Source organism: Micropterus dolomieu, linkage group LG22 (assembly GCF_021292245.1).
Source record: "Micropterus dolomieu isolate WLL.071019.BEF.003 ecotype Adirondacks linkage group LG22, ASM2129224v1, whole genome shotgun sequence".
NCBI lineage: Eukaryota > Metazoa > Chordata > Actinopteri > Centrarchiformes > Centrarchidae > Micropterus > Micropterus dolomieu.
Genome location: NC_060171.1, coordinates 32238939 through 32256792, shown reverse-complemented (window position 1 = coordinate 32256792; position 17854 = coordinate 32238939). Strand labels below are relative to the sequence as shown.

Sequence of the window (17854 nt, the reverse complement as noted above, 5' to 3'; positions counted from 1 at the left end):
TACTATTTTTGTTGAATCACTAATAAATCATTACAACAGACCACGTTGTGTTGGGATAGGGGGTTTGTGGTCTCTGTTGTCAGATGTGACTGTCCTCCTTGGTCTTTCTTCAGCTGTCTGCTGTCTCCTGGTCGATGACCTTTGATCTCGTCCCAGTCCATGCTGTGGCTGGTTTTGGTCTGGCCTTCACACACAGCTGATGTTGTCTGGTTCCAGTGTACAGTCCTCTGTTCAGGGTCATTGCTGTTTCAGCAATGTAAAGTTCCCAAAAGCTGTTGCATATGACGGCCTTATTACATTTCCTTCCTAAATGAATGTGCATTGATTCCTCCAGGGGAGTCTTGGGACAAGCTGCTTAACTTTAAGCAGAGAGATTCATGCTAAGGCTGCCCTGTGTCTGCTGGAAGTGCGTTAAACAATAGCTTGCTAACGTGTTAGCTATAACACCTTTATAAGGCGAAAACATGTCATCTGTCAGCTTGTTGTGAACTTTTTAGGCCACAACTCAAGTAATGCAGCTTTAAATCTCAATGTGGCAAAGATGGCACCTCTGGACAAAGTATGGCTCTCGTATGTATATGCCTGTTCTGTACCTTATTCTGGTAGCCTATGTAGTCTAGCATGGTTAGCTTGAGCTTATAAGGTAAGTTAAACTAGCGGGCAAACAGATAATTTAGAATGGCTACATACTGTTACACAGCATTTCTTTAAATCAATTAGCACATGGAGGGGAATGAGGGGCAGGTGATGGGTAAAGGAGCACAAGTCCAACCTTGAGACTTGTAACTTCAGATTGATCTGAGGATCTTTATTGGAAATTGTACTTCCTGAGACCTGAAATGGCAACAACATCCACTCTATTAAGCGTCTGCCAGTGACTTAAGTTGTTGTAATTATATTGGGATGTCTCTTAGCATTGCTATGAATACACAGATGAGCCTGCAGAGAGCAATAACAGAAGAACATAATACAGTGAAGACATATATACTTTAATACCCTTTTTTATGATTATAAATATTGTTTTGATAAATCCCCATCCAGAAAAATTCAAAATGTTTAACTAAGTTTTTTTCTGTCCCTACGGTACTAGTTACACAAGTATGTAGTAATATTTCGCCCTGTCAAAACATAGTGCCAGGTTACCTTAAACAAACAAAGGTACAACAAAGCAACACGCCGTGGAGCTGGGGACCAGGAAAAAGCAAGCGGTCAAGCCCCGCAACAGTCAGGAAGGGGGTGGGTTTTATGCAATCTGGAGACAGTTACTACCTCTGATCTGCCTGATGGCCTCAGCTCCACTCGACCAGGAAGTTCACCCTACAACAAAACACCGACACAGAGACTCATACAAACCCTGGAAGAGGCCGTTACATACATGTGTGCATTGTTTATTTTGCCTGATTCGGCATCACCACCCTGAAGTGTAAGATTTTTACTATATGTGGCATCAGTGGGATTCAAACCCACAACTTACCTTTAAAACGTCAGTCATTTAGAAACACGTGTTTTACATTGTTTTGTCTTAAAAGCGGTCATTATGCTCATTTTCAGGTTCATAATTTTACCAGAACAGGTTTATATGGTTTAATTTTCAAAAAATACCATATTTTGCTGCTAGGCGAGCATTATGAGGCGTATGTCAAAGTGATACACAAAAAGCATAATATGAACTCTTTAAGTGATTGTTCCAATGACTTATGTTTAGCTGTACTTTTCACCTAAAATTTACCAAATGAAAACTAAATCAGTTGTTTCGAATGTAAGATTTAATGATTTATAAGTAGGAGTTTGTACTCTTGTACTCAAGAGTTTTGAAACACTGCGCCATACTATTAATATAATTGTAATTACATAATAGTGCCAAAGCAACAGAAAATAAACTATAATGGATTATGGGTGGGTGGGAATGAATGGGTTAGAAAAGAATACTTGCACAATTTGGGAGTTAAACCATAACTTTGTCAACTTTAATATTAACCATGTACAGTTAGAGAGAGAACACAATAAAACAAAGGAGAGAAGCAGAAAACAGTGTACATATAAAAAAAAAGAAGAAAATATTACAAAAAAATCCACCTAAACTTAAGTCAACGTCAACTTGTTGTTACTGGAAGGTGAGTGGTTCACAAGCATTTCAAAGAAAAATCAGTCCCTTCTTTTAACTTGTCGGACCACAGAACTGCTTTTCTCTGCGCATAAGGAGAAAATATAGCATAACAGAGCGGTCCTGAGAAGGTGTACTCATTGGCATAGATGTATACAGTATGTGTGTGTATAAATGTATGGAAATGTATTCATGGTTCTTAAGACAGGTTTTACATAACAGGTCCCGTTCTGTTGTTAATCCTGGCAATTATAAGTCTGAAAAAACAACAACAAAACAAACAAAAACAAATTAACCCAAGAAAAAAAAAAGGCCACTGAGCAGCCTCCAGTATGTACACAATATATCAATTTCCATCATGAACAAATCCATACGGAAGATTTTATGTGCTGAAGGTACGATGTGTACCTTTAGCATTTATGTTTGCAGGCAGTCTGAAAAACTATACTTGAAATAACAGATTAACCTACGAGTCATTTAAGAAAACTACAAGGGATTTAAGGAATTGTTCTTCAACCTTACATATACTATTATTAATATCATCATCATCATACGAAAATAAAACATGATAACTCTTGGAAAGGTATATTAAAGTTTTGAATGTGTCACAGCTCACTTCTTTCTAACTCTAAATTGAATTGAAAGTCCTGCACTCAAAATATTCTGTTTGAGAGAATAGCAGAGGAGTAATGTCTTGTTGTGTGTGGAAGCATTTATTTATGTATAATTAGGTGAAGTGGAGGGTCCGGGGAGAAAGGAAGGTCAAAGGAAAATCTCTGCCCCTTTGGTGGGAAAATCTCCCAAAAAGCTGGACATTGGGGTTCAGACCAATGACAACATCCATCACTTACATCACAATATAAAACATCTGGAATCACTGTCACCTGTAAAGTTGTAGACACCAATGAGGCTTTTGCATAATGTCTTCCTATTTAAACAGGAAACACACACTGCCATGACGATATTCTGGCTGCTGTTCCACACAAGTATCTTCCCCCCCCTCGTCTGTCCGTCTGCCTCAGATCAGACAGTATTCTATGACGTCAAACGCAGCATTTCATAAAACACCACCTGCTCACACTCACGCACACACACAAACACACCACACCTGCCACTGCCCTGTAAATCCCGGTTAAAGGCCCGGCCACATCAACATTCAAAGTGGTGTATTGGGTTGCGAGGGCATTTCGTGTTTTAGCTCATTAGCTGTGTTGCACCATGCACTCCTATTTAACCTTCTCGGTCAGTATAAAATAAAAGAGGAATGGTTTGTAAACAGTTACGGGGAAGGAGTCGACTTTACAAATCTGTTTTTTTGGAATGGACATGTTTGCTTACAGAAAGTATGTGTTGTTAGTGACCTGATTGTCTTATTCAAAAGAATGAGCTAACGGATTTGCAAAACTAACACTTGGCGAGCTCCTTCTCAGAGTTGTTTTCCACCTTCAGTAACTGTACTGAATGAAATGAAGTACAATCCCAAAAATGAAACGTGGAGTAAACTCAGGACTTTGAAAATGGAAAGAAGTTCAAAAAGCTGCTGTGATTAAATAGCACTAGCGGTTAGCTCCACATGTTTCGCTAAGACTAACTGATTAATTTTGCTTTGCCACTTTCTGCTGTGACCGGGCCTCAATCCCTCCTGACTTCTCTCTCCTCAGCTGAATCCCGATTCAGTTACCTTCACTCACATACACGTTCCCGTCTCCTAACACCCTCAATGAGGTCTTTATGACTGAGTATCATAATGCGTATCCACCTGTGTTACACTTTTGAGAACAATAAAAGAAAGAGTGTCGAGGAGAGGGATAGTACGTCTATCTGCAGATCTATGGAATATCTAGAGAACATACAACTACTACATGTGTACTAAATGGCTATGCATGGTCCCTGCCATGTGTTAACTCCGTACTGTAGCTCAGAGGGACTCGGCCTTCCCCTCATTGTCAGGAAATATAGGAAAATATAATTTCACAAAAACATGCATTCCCCATGAAAAGAAAAGGTTTCAACAGACGGAGTGAAACCCTGCAGAGAGACTAGCACGTGGGCTGCGTGGGCATTTGCATGTGTTGATGTTTGTGTGTGTGTCCATGTCACATGTGGTGCATGTTTACATGTAACACAGAGGGATGTTGTGGAATGCTATATCTGTTTATTTGTGTTCTCAAGGGATGAAGAAACAATTAGTTTGTGTAAAACTGAAGGAACATGTCGCGTGTCTCTCTTCAGAAGATTTTTCCTTTCTTCTTGTTCTTTTCCATCGTCCTGTGTGAGAAACAAGAGAAGTGAGAAGGTTATTTCACTAACTTGTACAATAACATGGAAAAATCATAATTGGGCTTTACAGGCACCTTGGTCTTGCAGCTATCTGAAAAGGGTTTGGTTTGAGATTATTGCCTCTATGCCAATACTGTAGAGATGAATTTACTGAGTAAAGGCACTGACTTGATGACTCTTTTCTGCTTGTGCTATGTGTTAGCATCTAACATTACACTGTATTGTACCTTGTGGCCAAAGTTGTCGCTGTTCAGGAAAAGTTACATTGGCTCACTTCAAAGGTGCTTCAGGTGAGATTTGTTTATTGTGTGAAAGCAAAGTGGACTGACCACAAGATTTTATGATATAAGAAATATGACTTTTACCTGAATTCATTAGCTAGACGACAACTAAATCTAACTGCTGACTGTAAACTGTCAATGAAACTATCTGTCTAACTGATACTGCAGGATATCCATGATCGTTTTGGATCTTCAGAAGAGGGTTAGGGCCACAATTTATTTGAGTTTAAAGTCAGAAGCCAAATAAATTTTTCACTAATCCCTAAATCCTCTTCTGTGCGTAACCATGGGAACACCACAAGAGTGCAGGGATTGTCCCTGATACATCAGAAAGTGAAACTGCGTTAAAACAGCAGTGTGTTGAGCTTGTATTGTGCTTTAAATAGGACTTTGGGACCAAATGGAGACCGCACACCCTTATATTCATCCGTCCATCATTATCTGAGACACAGATTGGCCTTATAATGCTGAGTTTAACAATAGATTTCTTTGTAAAGGCTCTGGTTTATTCAAGTGCCACATAACTTGCTGTCAGTCACTACAATTCGGTTTCTCCATGTGGGTCCATGTAGCACTGGCTGTGCCTCCAAAACTGTCCAATCAGTGAGTTTCCTGCCACTTCATATTTACTCCTCTTTGTTGGTTTGTAAAATTGTCAGTGTGAACATGAACTGGACCAGAGCTAAAAGGCCACCATGACATTTTTTTTTCTCTCTCTTTTGGTCTGAACACTGTACCCTCTCTCCTCCAGATAATCCACAGACCTCACTGAACAGTTATCGCCTGCTATTGGAGACACGGTGCCTAAGTGTTTACAGTCAGAACTCTTAATTTTTAATGTTTTGAGCAACACACAGGAAATTCCATGTACCTTTTTTTCACATTTTTATCAAAACCAGAGATTTATAGTTTTCATGCTTTATGGAATTGTCATATATCTATTGATTGTTACTACAGTAATGTGTCACGCTTCCTTCCAGGTATTTTTAATAGGCTATTAAACTTAATAACAACAACAAAAAGTACTATGTACTGATCAGAATGAAACAATAAACTTGTCATGTAAATAAAGGAGGCTGTCAGGTACTCTGGTGCAGAAATATTGAACACTGCATTAAAGGAGTAAAAGTAATCACGACTTAATTCACAGCATTACTTTTTAAAGTCTCACACATCCATTGTGTGTGTGTGTTTGATTCTGTGACAGCCAAAAACTCTAATAAATAGCAGAAAATATCTACCAAATGGTCATTTAAGATTTTTTGCCAAATGAAGTGACAGTTAATTGTTGCTGTTTGTGATTGTAACCTCTAGAGGTCAGTGAAGGTACCAGATAATGTACGTCCATATCCCAAACAGGAAAGAGAAATGTACTGAAACTGAAAATGTGTCCCAGCACTAACAAAATATAGTTAATGTCTTATTGTAGAAAAATCCAACGATGAAATCCAATCGATTGACAATGCCAACAATATTGTCAAAGGACATTTTGTATCAGTAGACATACAGCACACTTGAAAAAATGAACCAATAGCAAATTGGCAATCAGCTGTTTGAGTGTTACTGACTTGGAGGCGTCCAGTTTCTGCTGCTCGAGGATTCTCTGCTGAGCCTCCCAGTTGGCCTTCTCATCCTCAAACACTCGTCTTTTCTCCTCCAACTCTTTATATTGCGCCTCCAGGTTCCTTTTCATCTGTTCGTGGCGTCGCTCCAGCTGAGGGTCAAAACATTAGAAAGACTCACTCTCAAAGACAGGAAACTCAAATGTACACCCACTGTAAATGTCAAAACTCAACAAAACTAGAGCTGAAGTCTTTTGTAAGGGATAAGTATGTAAGATAATGAGCCGACAAGTCCCATGTTCCCTTCAATAGCACATGCGATCACCATCAGTCTTTTATTCACTTGTTTTTGATCTTGTTTTTCAGTTAGCCTGAAATATACTTCTTTCACCATTTCTCAAGGCTAGGCTAGGAGTTACGAAAATCCCGACCAGTTCTGTCCCCGTTCCCTCTGTCACAGAAAAAAAGATGTCTGCTCTTTATCGCTGTCTCTTTTGATTTTACACTACTTCTTGTGACTCCAGTTATTTTCGATGCAGTTCTGGTCACATTTTCTCTCTCCTTTCCCGTCTAGCTGCTCATCAGCTACAGATCTGATGAGCTTTACTGAGGCTAACGATGATTCAAACAGATTCATGCAAACAACAAAAGTGTGAAATAGTTCTTTTTTAAATCTGACAAAAATAACTGTACTAGCTTTTCCCAGAGCTTTCCATCATGTCTCACTGTCTGTGTGTTCAGTTGTCACAGAACCTGTCTATGGTTATTTTATATGACAACTGAGAAACTTCCACTGATCAAGACTGATATATGTTAAAAGCTCCAGAAAAAGATAGTAACCTTTAACCTTGAGTTGAAGCTGGAGTGCGGGATTTTTACAAATGCCCATGCCAAACAAGTTGACACAACGCTGATTAAGCCCATCACTGCCAGGTAAATCTGGCAATGTACAGGACTTTTCAAATCTGGTGTCTGTGGCAAACTGGTAGTGATGTGTTTTATTCCAACGTAGTGTTAGCAGCAGTTCAGTATGGCAGAGCCTATACGTCATAAGCATAGACAGTATATTACTGGGGGTGATTGTGCAGTGGATAAGACGCCTGCCTTTGGTGTGAGAGACCCCGGTTTGAATCCACTGTGAGACACCTTTGTGTCCCTGAGCAAGACACTTAACCCCTAGTTGCTCCAGAGGCGTGCGACCTCTGACATATATAGCAATTGTAAGTCGCTTCGGATAAAAGCGTCAGCTCAATGAATAAATGTAATGTAAAAAGTCTCTTGGCTCAGCTCACCTACAAGGCTCACCTGCCAAACACCGGCGCAGCGTCACTGATGGATTCACAGAGAGTTTAGAATCTAAGCACGGTTACATCTCTCATGTGCGACGGGATGTCACAGGGTTTTTCACGTCATTTTTGGGCCTACATGGAACCATGGTCCATGCAGGCTTTGGTCGGCTTCATTATTTCAACCTTGGCTTACCCCCTCAGTCATATGTGCATAGACAGTATTGTGTAATTCCTCTCACTGTCAGACGGAGGAGACAAAAGTTCCATACTACAGGTTTTGGATTATTTTTTATCAAACTGCTATTTCAAGGTAATGGACACCTGCCAGCCAATCACAATCAAAAATGTCCCATGAAAAGCGACAGTAGAGAGCTGCAGGTGAGTAGTGATAATGTGATTTTGTTCATCATCTTTTTATCTCTCACACAAACCCACCTCCGCCTCCGAGTCCTTCAGTTTCTGCTTCTTCTCCTTAACCTTCATTTCGAAGACTTGCTCCATTTCGGCCTCCATCTTTTTCATTTTCATGACGTGTTCTCTGCGCTCCTCCTCCATCTGTGCCAGGGGACTCCTGTTGAAAGAAAGACAGCGAGTGACCTTTACTTTCTTGTGAGCATGCCTAAGGTTGCCAATAAATAAATAAAAACACAAAAGGAAAGCTGGAACAACAGGCTGCATTTTCAACAAGTAGTGTGTTCTCCGTCATTAAAATGAGAGAAGTTTAGTAACTGAGGCGTACTTAGTGAGCTGTCCCTTGGTTTTGGAAGTGTCCACTCCATTACAGGTGACGGCAGCAAGCTTCTTACTGCGGTAATTCTCATAGTGGACATTGTTGGTGACGTCCTTTAGATCCTGCATATGGGTCCTTTGGAAGTGGGAGGACAAAGAAAACAAATCAGGTAAAGGTAAGCAAGAAGGAGGACGAGTGGGAAAGAATAGGTATAGATAAGGGAACAAGCTAAGGCTACAAATGAATTTTACATTTATTAAACTTTGACTATAGCCACACTAGCGTCTGAGACAATATAATGCATGTACTGTAAACTAATGTGGCCATTAAAAGAAATGTGTCAGCCTCTAGTGGCCTCTCTGTGTAAAACAGTGTCATTCATCAAAAGGTTACACTCTAAAAAGTAATATACAGGGCCTGTTACCACCACTTGATTAATATTATTTTTATGAGTTGTGTTCAAATAATTATGTTGGTAATTTTGCATGCAATTTGAACTCAAATGGGTTTACAACGACTTTAGGATTTCAAGTTCACTCCTCTACCCACTTAACATGCTTGGACAAATTAAGACAGTAAGACAGTGTTAGTGAGCGAACTTGTCGGCTGAAAAGACTTGATAAAGCACATTTCAAGGTCAGTAACACTTTTGTTAATGTGATTCTGACAGTATCAGCCAGGTGTACGTGCATCTACTTGACATTTAGACTTTGCGTCAACAGTTGACGTATAGATACTCTGTCAATCTAAGACAATTAGTGTTTTGTTAAGTTGGCCTAAATTTAAAAAGAAATGGGCTAGGTGTGAAAATTATATAAATATGAAACCTCTACAAAAACAGGGTTGCTAAAACATTACAGGTTACGCCCATGGTCATGATGGGGAATGTGCCATGTCCTCACCAAGACTGTTTTTAATACTACAAAATATGGAGTGCCTTAGATCACATCGATTAAGAAATCACCCTCAGGAAACTCAGGAAAGAGTCAGATCTGCACAAAGTGTCGCTTTCACTAGCAGATGTTGTAGCACCAGCACAATCTCCACAGAGAGTGGTTACAATTGTTTTCAACTTAAATTGTGTGTTCAAGATTATGCTAATTAAGTAAAATTACTTTAAAATAATGTGGAAAAACTAGTGGGGGCAACTTAATTATAATGAGGAATAAACTTAAACACTTGACTTTAAGCTACCAAAAATTACTTTGATTGTAGAGGAAAAGCTAATTACCCTAACTCAATGTAGTTTGTTTGTTCAATATAATTTCATCAGAAGTTGTCATGACAAAAAGATTGATGCAAACTGATGCGTTTTCCATTGAGACTAAACATTTGTTTCTAGAGTGCAGAAATGAAGTAGCATTCGTGAGTGTGGGAAATTAACGCGGGTCTCACCTGATCAGCATGTTGCGCAGCACAGTGAAGTCGCAGTGTTCCCCATTCTCCACTGCAACACACAGGGAGGGAGAGAGAGAGAGAGAGAGAGAGAGAGCGCGAGACAGAGAGGGGGTGGAGAGAGACATACATACCAAAATTACTATACACAAACACTTGTCATAGCAGTAATCACAATGATCATTATCTGGTCTAAAGGAAAACTGAGCTAGAAATAAATTGCAAGCATGACTATCTGAGCTTTTACAGGTATTTGTACATACAGTACAGCCGTCCTACAGGTGCTAAATAACTGCACTGAACTCTTTTTACTGCATAGATAACATAGATCAACTGCTGTGTCCACATCGCGAGGCAGTCCCAGCAGAAACACACGTTAACGTGTTTTTAGGTGAGTAAGTTCAACACAACTGTAGTGTGTGTTATTTACATGATTAAACGTACACAGTGAAGTGGTAATATAGAAAGGTTAAGATATAAGCAGAACACCACCAAGTTAAAATGAATGTTCCTACCTCATGGTACAAACACACACATATCACCGTATGTAAAGTTCATTCATTCGTCAGTTATAAAGGGAGGGGTACACGGAGAGAAAGGTATTTTCAGGTGTAGCCAGTGTTTAAAGTACGAGGAGGCATTGTACAGTGTCAGTTGTAGTAGCACAATAACACAAAACAAAGGGCAGAGGGACATCAGGCCATGATCACATAGGACGGTTTTAATATGAGCACATGGCTTTCATTCTCTCAGGCAGGGTTGCAGCAGGTTACTCTGATATTTGGAGCCTCAGACAAACATGTCTTTGCTGAGGTAACAGTTGGGACAGCTATGATGTTCAGGTGCACCTTCAACAGCAAACAATGCCTGTGCAGTTTAATATCAGAATCATTTGTTTTGTATGATAGTGTGATAGACGAGTTGCACATTTTCTATAGTGTAGAACAGATTGAGAAATCTTCTAAATAGTAGCAAATGCAAAGTTAAAGTGGGGTTTTAACAGATGGCTATATTTTTCTGGAAACTCCGGCCTGCGTTATTCGGATGTGTGTGAAGTTTAGGTTTTATTGTGATATACTATATATAATTTCTAATTATATGCAACAACTTTTGACAAATGTATAAAATATCCTGTTGCACCTGTAATTTTATTTATCAAAACCCACAGAGACAGTTTGGAATGTGTACTGGCCACTTTCACTAGCCGATTTCTAAAACGCAAAAAGTTCACCAGGTAAGTACTCTTTAGTGGTGGCTGATGGTGTGCAGGAGAGAGGGCACAAGCCCTACGACATGAAGTATGTTTGAGCCTTCAGTGTGGGAGGCTGAGAAACCTGTCACTTAGTCATGCCAACACTCCCCACTAACAAACCTAAACCTCAAAGCGACATTAAAAGGCGTTTGGCCGAGGTGACCTAAATTTCCCCTATGGGGGATTAATAAAGTAACATCTTATCTTAAACTAGGTGAAAATATAAGGTTTAACTTTTATAATCCAGCGGCTGCAAGAAGGTAAAAATCATTCATCTGCTTCGTGTGCCGACGTGAAAAGTCTCTCTGGTCTTTTCTCTATGTCTATATATATATATATATATATATATATATATATATATATATTATATGTTACTGTGAATAGGTTACTTTAAATAGGCTATGTCACTGTGCTTATTATGTATCACCCCATCAGTGTAACTGCAGTTAAAAAGCCACAAAGTGCAACACTTGACAGAAAACAGTGTTTTAACATGAACACACCTGTCAGAGTATTATCGAGAGGAGGGCTGAACGATTTGGGAAAATAATCTGATTGAGATATTTCTGTCAGATATTACGATTCGATTTGCGATTTTTTATTGAAGTTTTCCTAAACTGCCAGTCTACTTTTTGACTGAAGCAGCGTAAAGCAGCACAGAGCAGATGAACCAGGCAGGAAGTCAGACAAAGAACGGCAGGGAGATTTTTTAAATAAAACTCCCATTGTAGACTCCAGATCGTACATCAACAATAAACACAGTTAACAAAAGAAAGAAACAGTTTAACTACGTAGCCTACCTAACCATTGTAGAAGGACAAAAATCAAGGACAACTGAACAAATAAGCAAAATCTGAGTAAGTCAGCAAATTCAGACAGGCAAAACGCTCTTATTCTGAAATGCTCCATGTGTATGTAGCGTTAGCCTGCAGAGAGCGGAACGGAACGGGCTCACAGAGAGCTGTTGTCTGTTAACAACATGCTAACAACATGTAGGCTGAACGCTCCGCTGCTGAAACACTTCAGTGTGAGTTGATGCCGGACAAAACTGTCGGTTCGGCTGCCGCCATTATCCCACGTTTCCCTCTACTTTCGTTTGTTGTTGTAAAATGTACACGCCCTGTGTCCGCGCATGGAGTGTGATATTGGGGAGCAGGTCTGTCACACAAGAATGACAACGGAATGAATCTGTAGCTGTAGGACTGTTTGAAACGGGTTAGAAGCTCTGTATAATTAACCTACATTTTAATCGCAGTCTTCCTGATTAGCTGATGACGTTTTTTCAAATCACGGTTTCGATTTGAAAACGATTAATCGTTCAGCCCTAATACAGAGCTGGATACGGGACAACGGCCGCCTCGTAATCCTTTATTTTTACGTCCCTGTCTGTTACAAGGATGGACAAGAAGGTTTAATGCAACCTCTTAGTGTACAGTGGGTTTTCTGAAAACAATAGTGCAAAGACGTGTGACACTGAACAGTAAAGTTGTGGCCAAAACAATGAGCTGAAAGATGCTAAAACGCTTCATAAAGCTGGAGGATTCTTTTTTTTTTTTTTTAAATCGCAGACCTGCATCTTACTACACTTCAGCATGAACACAGTACAGTATGTAGCTTTCCACATAACTTCATAGCGCTGAGATGTGACCTGCTCTGTTTTAGGAGCGGTGCTCGCAGCTAAGGTTTGTGTTTCAGCACAAGAAAAAAAGCCTCCTATCTGATCATAGCCTTTCACTGTTGGACCCCAGAGACGCCATATAGTTAGAACAAACAAGAGTTCTTGGTCAGACAACAATTAACAGAACTGGTCTCATTTCAACATGGTACAGTTAGATGAGTTTTCATCTCAACAACAAAGACATGGTTACAGGGTCAGATGGGATTCTGGAAAAGGACTGCAGATAAACTGCTGCTGAGGATGTATGTAGTGGATCTCCAGCCTCCTCTTCATCAAATACGCTGCTCCTTATTGGTTAGCCTCCACCCCACTGGCAGTCAATCATCATCAGGGGAGCGAATAAGGAGGACACCTTACCATTGATGAAACTTAAGCAGTCCTGCCCCTTGGCCTCCAAAGCCAGCCATTGACCTCCTGTCTCTTCTAGAGGAGGGAGCTCTGACGGAGGGGAGGGGTACGGTTTTTCAGTTACTGTCTGCGCCCAGCGGGGGCTAAATCTGGGTCTGGAGCAGCTGGGTTTAGTATGGCTCAGGCTTGGCCCCGTTCGAGCCCACAATCGGCCTATGTTTGGCCCAGATTCAGCCCAGATTTGGCCCGGATCAACACCATAACCTGCATGTGTCCAAGCTGACTGGCTAAAGAGCGCAGGGCTTGTAGAGGGAGTGTGGTGGTTGGAGGGAGTGTTATATGAGGATCTATGCATGACCAGCTGGGAGTGCAAGTCTCAATGAGGGAATAAGTGGAGGAGCTAAGTGGGGTGAAGGGTCGTAGGAGAAAGAAACTTTGTAACTTATAGTATACAGATCTTATTTGTTGATGAACAGCAGAAAACACCTGATGCATACTGTATTTTTTATCCAAATCATTTTGTTTTTTTATTTGTCAATTACTTTCATCGCAAATTGTCTCAGCTCATCAGGTGTTTTCAGCCTGAATGCTTAATCTATTAGCAGTGTGTATTAAGGCCATGATGGTGAACTGTGTTGGTTTAATGGATCAAGAGCCCACAACGGTTTTACTTAGAACATGCATAAGTGTGCGTATGTGCAGGATGTTTTGCACACAGTGTGTTGCGACAGTCTTACATTAAAAGTATGCCAATGAGTGAAAATTCATGATACCAAGTCACTTGTTACCTTGATGAATTAAATGAGCTGCTACATGCCCTTTTGGAAAACACTAACTCACCATTAACTGCTCATGAACCTATAAGCAATGCGTTAGGATGATGTATTCCCACTCCTTGGTCCAGTGATACAGCGAGGCCTGTACACCGTTTTCACCCTGCACCAACACAGCCAATTCAACTCTAGCATAAAACAGTGAGCTGAATCATGTGGTGAAGCAGGGCTGACATGAAACGGTACCACAGTGTGGGATACCATAGGATCAAAGAAGGGAACCACAGCGTTAGAGTGATGTTTCTATCGCAGCTGTAGCTTCAGCACCAAACAGCCTCTAGTTTTCTCCATGACTATTCACAGCATCAGACCTGGGGCAAAACATGCGAGCATGTGAAAGCTTTAACCCTGCTGAGAACCCCAAACAGGTTTAAAATGTTAAGATATGTGTCGAGTAAACCTCATCAAATGCGCCTTGCAGGATAATTCCTGTTTATTACAACCGTGGTCTTATTTTTGGATTTTTCCCATCATTGCTCTCAGTAATGAGAACATTGCTGGGATCTGGCAACGAAATGATCTTGCCCCATCAGACTTCGTTGTAGTGATGTCACTCTGTTCCCAGATCTCAGTAATGATTGTGGAGAGTACAGTATTGTCGTAACTGATAGAAATGTTAGTCAAAGCTATCTAAATAAGTTGTAGTGAACTGGAATAATCCTTTAAAAACATACAGTGAGGTTTTGAAAGATTGTCTTGCGGGTCGACTATCAAATTAAGGGTTAAGAACAAAGACAACAAAAATAATTATTCATGTGTCCGGCCCTTTTGCCTCACAGTAACAGCTAGCATACACTATAATGAGACGGTTTACTCTTCCTGAGGTATAAAGAATTTCGTTAAAATGACTCAAGGATTGAGACGATGAAGCAAATAGGTTTATGTAGTGGGGTTTTCTCTGATGTGGCGGGGTTCGTCTTTCTCCTTGGTGTGGGTGGATCAGTGGGGATTTTTTCTGTTTGATGTATTGCACACAATATCTTAATACTTATCAGCTAACATATACATATCTGTAACATTGTGTGGTGTAGGTGTGTTTGGTACAATGACACTGCTGTTCAGAAAATGGATTTGTGGATGCTTTCTTGAAGTGTTTGTTAGATTAACCAAGGCTACTGCCATACCAATTCATGTGCAGAATCACATGTGGTGTGTATGTGTGTGTACATTGAGTTATTCTATAAAATATGAGACTCTAAATTATATACTGTATTAATAATTGCCACTAAAATCTTTTTAAGTAATCTTAAAAGTGTTAGCAGAGAGAGCAGGGACAAATGTTTTACTGGGAACACATGAATGATTTTGGTGTCTATGTTCTTTTGTATTTCAAAATATAATACGTTCACAAGTCCGTGTTCTTTATTGTTTTCAAATGTTTCCAAAATATGGTGTAATTCAGTACTGAAGTTTTAAAAGTATTCAGCCCAAGTCTGATTAGAGCATTGGTTTGACCATCAGCCTAATGATGAGACAGCACAGCAACAGAAAAGTGGAGGGAAAGGAGGGCTGGAGAGTTTGGGGGCGGGGGGCACTCTCAGGGAGGAGGAGGAGTAGGGGAGAAAATGAGGCTGAAATAAAGTGAAAGATGGTTTGGTTTACCAAAAATGCCCTCTGTCAGTCATGGAAAAGAATAGACAAAGAAAAAAAGAGAGAAAAGAAAGAATGAAAAGTGAAAGACTGATTAACGGTCAACCACAGAGCAACAAATTACTTTATATAAGGATATATACAGTAAATCATCTTTCCAGAGGACTTTAAAACAAATGAAAACTTAGTGGAAAACTAACACACCAGTAAGAGCAACAACAGTTCATCGTGGCTAATGGTGAAAACGTGGCAGTCTCAGAAGTTGGTTGGGTCAGTCAGTGCTTGCTGCCATACTGAAACAACATATCCCGTATTACACTAAATCTATCCTCCTTTTCCAGAATCCCTATCAGGGTCAGGACCAGCACTACCAAAGAGACTGTGTGCATGTGAGTTTGCTTGCACTGAGGGGAAGACAGTTGGGTGTATAAGGTAGCAATGTAATAACTGTCAGATAAGTTCATACTTGTCAAAATGTAACAACATCTTTAGGAGCACTCATTTATTTCCCATTTCCATGAGAAAAAAAGATTGTAAACCCTCTAATAAAATGTGGAGGTTCTTTCTTGACCTTGGGAACACATAAGTGATAAAATATTCTAAAGGCAAAGTTCAGTTCATTAGCTATTCCAGACGCTTTGGCAGTCCTTATCACTGCTAACCCTCCATTCACACATACAGACTCAAAAAGTGACAAGCTGCCAGTCACTGTGAACTGACCCTCGAAAACTGAGACACTGAGACCTCAAAAGGCGTTCAGCGCGGCAACGTGGGAAAGTTTAACAAAGTCCAACTTTATGCAAATGTGCACTGACCGCTGGGAGCAACTCCACCACATAGGAGTCCTGGTCAGTGGCTTCTAAACTGTCTACAATATAGTTTTAAAACACTACCTGGACATCAACAAGAAAAACAAAGAGGAACAAAGTAAAAGGCAGCCTGACTGATCAGTAGGAGTTGATACTGTTGATAACAAGGGCATGAAAACTCACAGGCTTCCCAGCTGTCAACACTCCCAATTATTGTTGTTTCATGGGGCCAAGCTAGAGGTGTGGGGTATTAAACCACGGTCCCTGTTGTCTTCTGTGACCCCACTGGATGACGCTTTGTTTAAAATCAGATGGGATTAAATCCATTAATATCCCCTTACTGCATATATTATGTACATTACTTTGATGAGTAATAGCAGGTGCGCTGTACGACGGGCAGTGTGAAATTTGTAGGTCGGTAGCAGTCTGTGCGTGTGGACTAGTGACAGTGTGTACATGTAGGTATGCACAGTGTTATTTTGTATCTTTTAACAGCAGACACTGTATGTGTCCAAGACAAATTTCTTTCGGGACAGTTAATTCTATCTTACAACACTGTACCTCTCAAGTATGAGAGATTAATGTTGAAGAGCATTACTTTATTAAAGTGATGGTTTAAATGTGGCTTTTAATTTTTGTTGTCCAACAATTATGAAATGAAAAAACATCTACTAAAATTAATCTATTTTAAGAAGAATCATTCAAAGCTCCAGCAGGTGTATTAGAATCATTTTGTGCCATGTGGCAGGACAACACTTTGACTTTGGTCCAGAGTACATTTTGACAAGTCATTGTATTACCTGGTAGTTAATACATTCAGTGGATACGGGGATCACTGTGGAAAACATGCACTATGTCGCACACTCTCAGGGATATCATGCTTCATTCATCATTGTAGAGATAATACTGTGACTGCTGGACAGTCTCAAACACATCAGCTTTCAAACGCCAACATGCGTCCTCCTCTCTCTCTCACATCTGTCATCGTCTGACCAAGGTGCAGTGACACACTGTCCATCAAATGTCTTTCTTAGAAGAAAATGCTTAAACGATGCGCCTCGTGAACTTTCAAAATGTGCGTACACTTCGTTTTGTAGTTTATTTTCTAGGCCCTTTCAGTTTGGCCACAAAATGGAAGCCATGTCCTTCCTTTCCGGCAGTGGACCTGAGTGAACCTACCTTCTGCCACGCCCCACGGGTACTGGCGACCTCTGACCTTCTTGCCGTTCACCTCGATTACCACGTTGCTGCCGACTACTGCCAGTGGCATCTTCTCCTGGAGTGGAAAGACAAAAGACTTTTTTTTCTTTACTGTTCTTATGGCTCTTTCTGGAAGGACTGCTGCTTACTGCTGTTTGAAAGAATGCTCTTCCATATCTTATTGGTCACGGTTTCATTCCAGTTAATTGCGTGCATCTGGGATTACTTACTGCTAAATCTCACTGCAGTAATGATGGCCAACATCTAAATGATTGGGGGAGTTATTTCACGTGTGGTACTATTCGTGGCTGTTGCCAGAGGCAGCAGTTACTCAGGCAGGCGTGACATGGACGATGATCCCTAGTGAAAGTTCTTCAATGAGCTTGTCTATAAAGCTGGTAATCAGTTATGCAATTAGGCTGCCAGGCACGGGGGAACTGGATGGAGGCAGCTGCAGGGGCTGAACACTGACCAAAGGACAAACTGACCTTTGGCTGTCTGCG

The 17854-nt window shown here is 40.4% G+C and overlaps 1 protein-coding gene across 4 annotated transcripts in view; it reads right to left on the bottom strand.

The window, feature by feature from the left end:
• Positions 1-1937: 1937 nt before the first annotated feature.
• Positions 1938-17854, bottom strand: part of LOC123961170 (septin-7-like) — a 53426-nt gene continuing 37509 nt past the window's right edge. For all 4 annotated transcript variants that reach the window (XM_046036308.1, XM_046036310.1, XM_046036309.1 and 1 more), the window contains 6 exons: positions 17331-17427; positions 9642-9693; positions 8256-8381; positions 7952-8087; positions 6234-6379; positions 1938-4372 (listed from right to left, as the gene is read on the bottom strand). In XM_046036308.1, the coding sequence (XP_045892264.1) occupies positions 4333-4372; positions 6234-6379; positions 7952-8087; positions 8256-8381; positions 9642-9693; positions 17331-17427 (597 nt within the window). In that variant the 3' untranslated portion in view covers positions 1938-4332. The remainder of the gene's footprint in view (positions 4373-6233; positions 6380-7951; positions 8088-8255; positions 8382-9641; positions 9694-17330; positions 17428-17854) is intronic.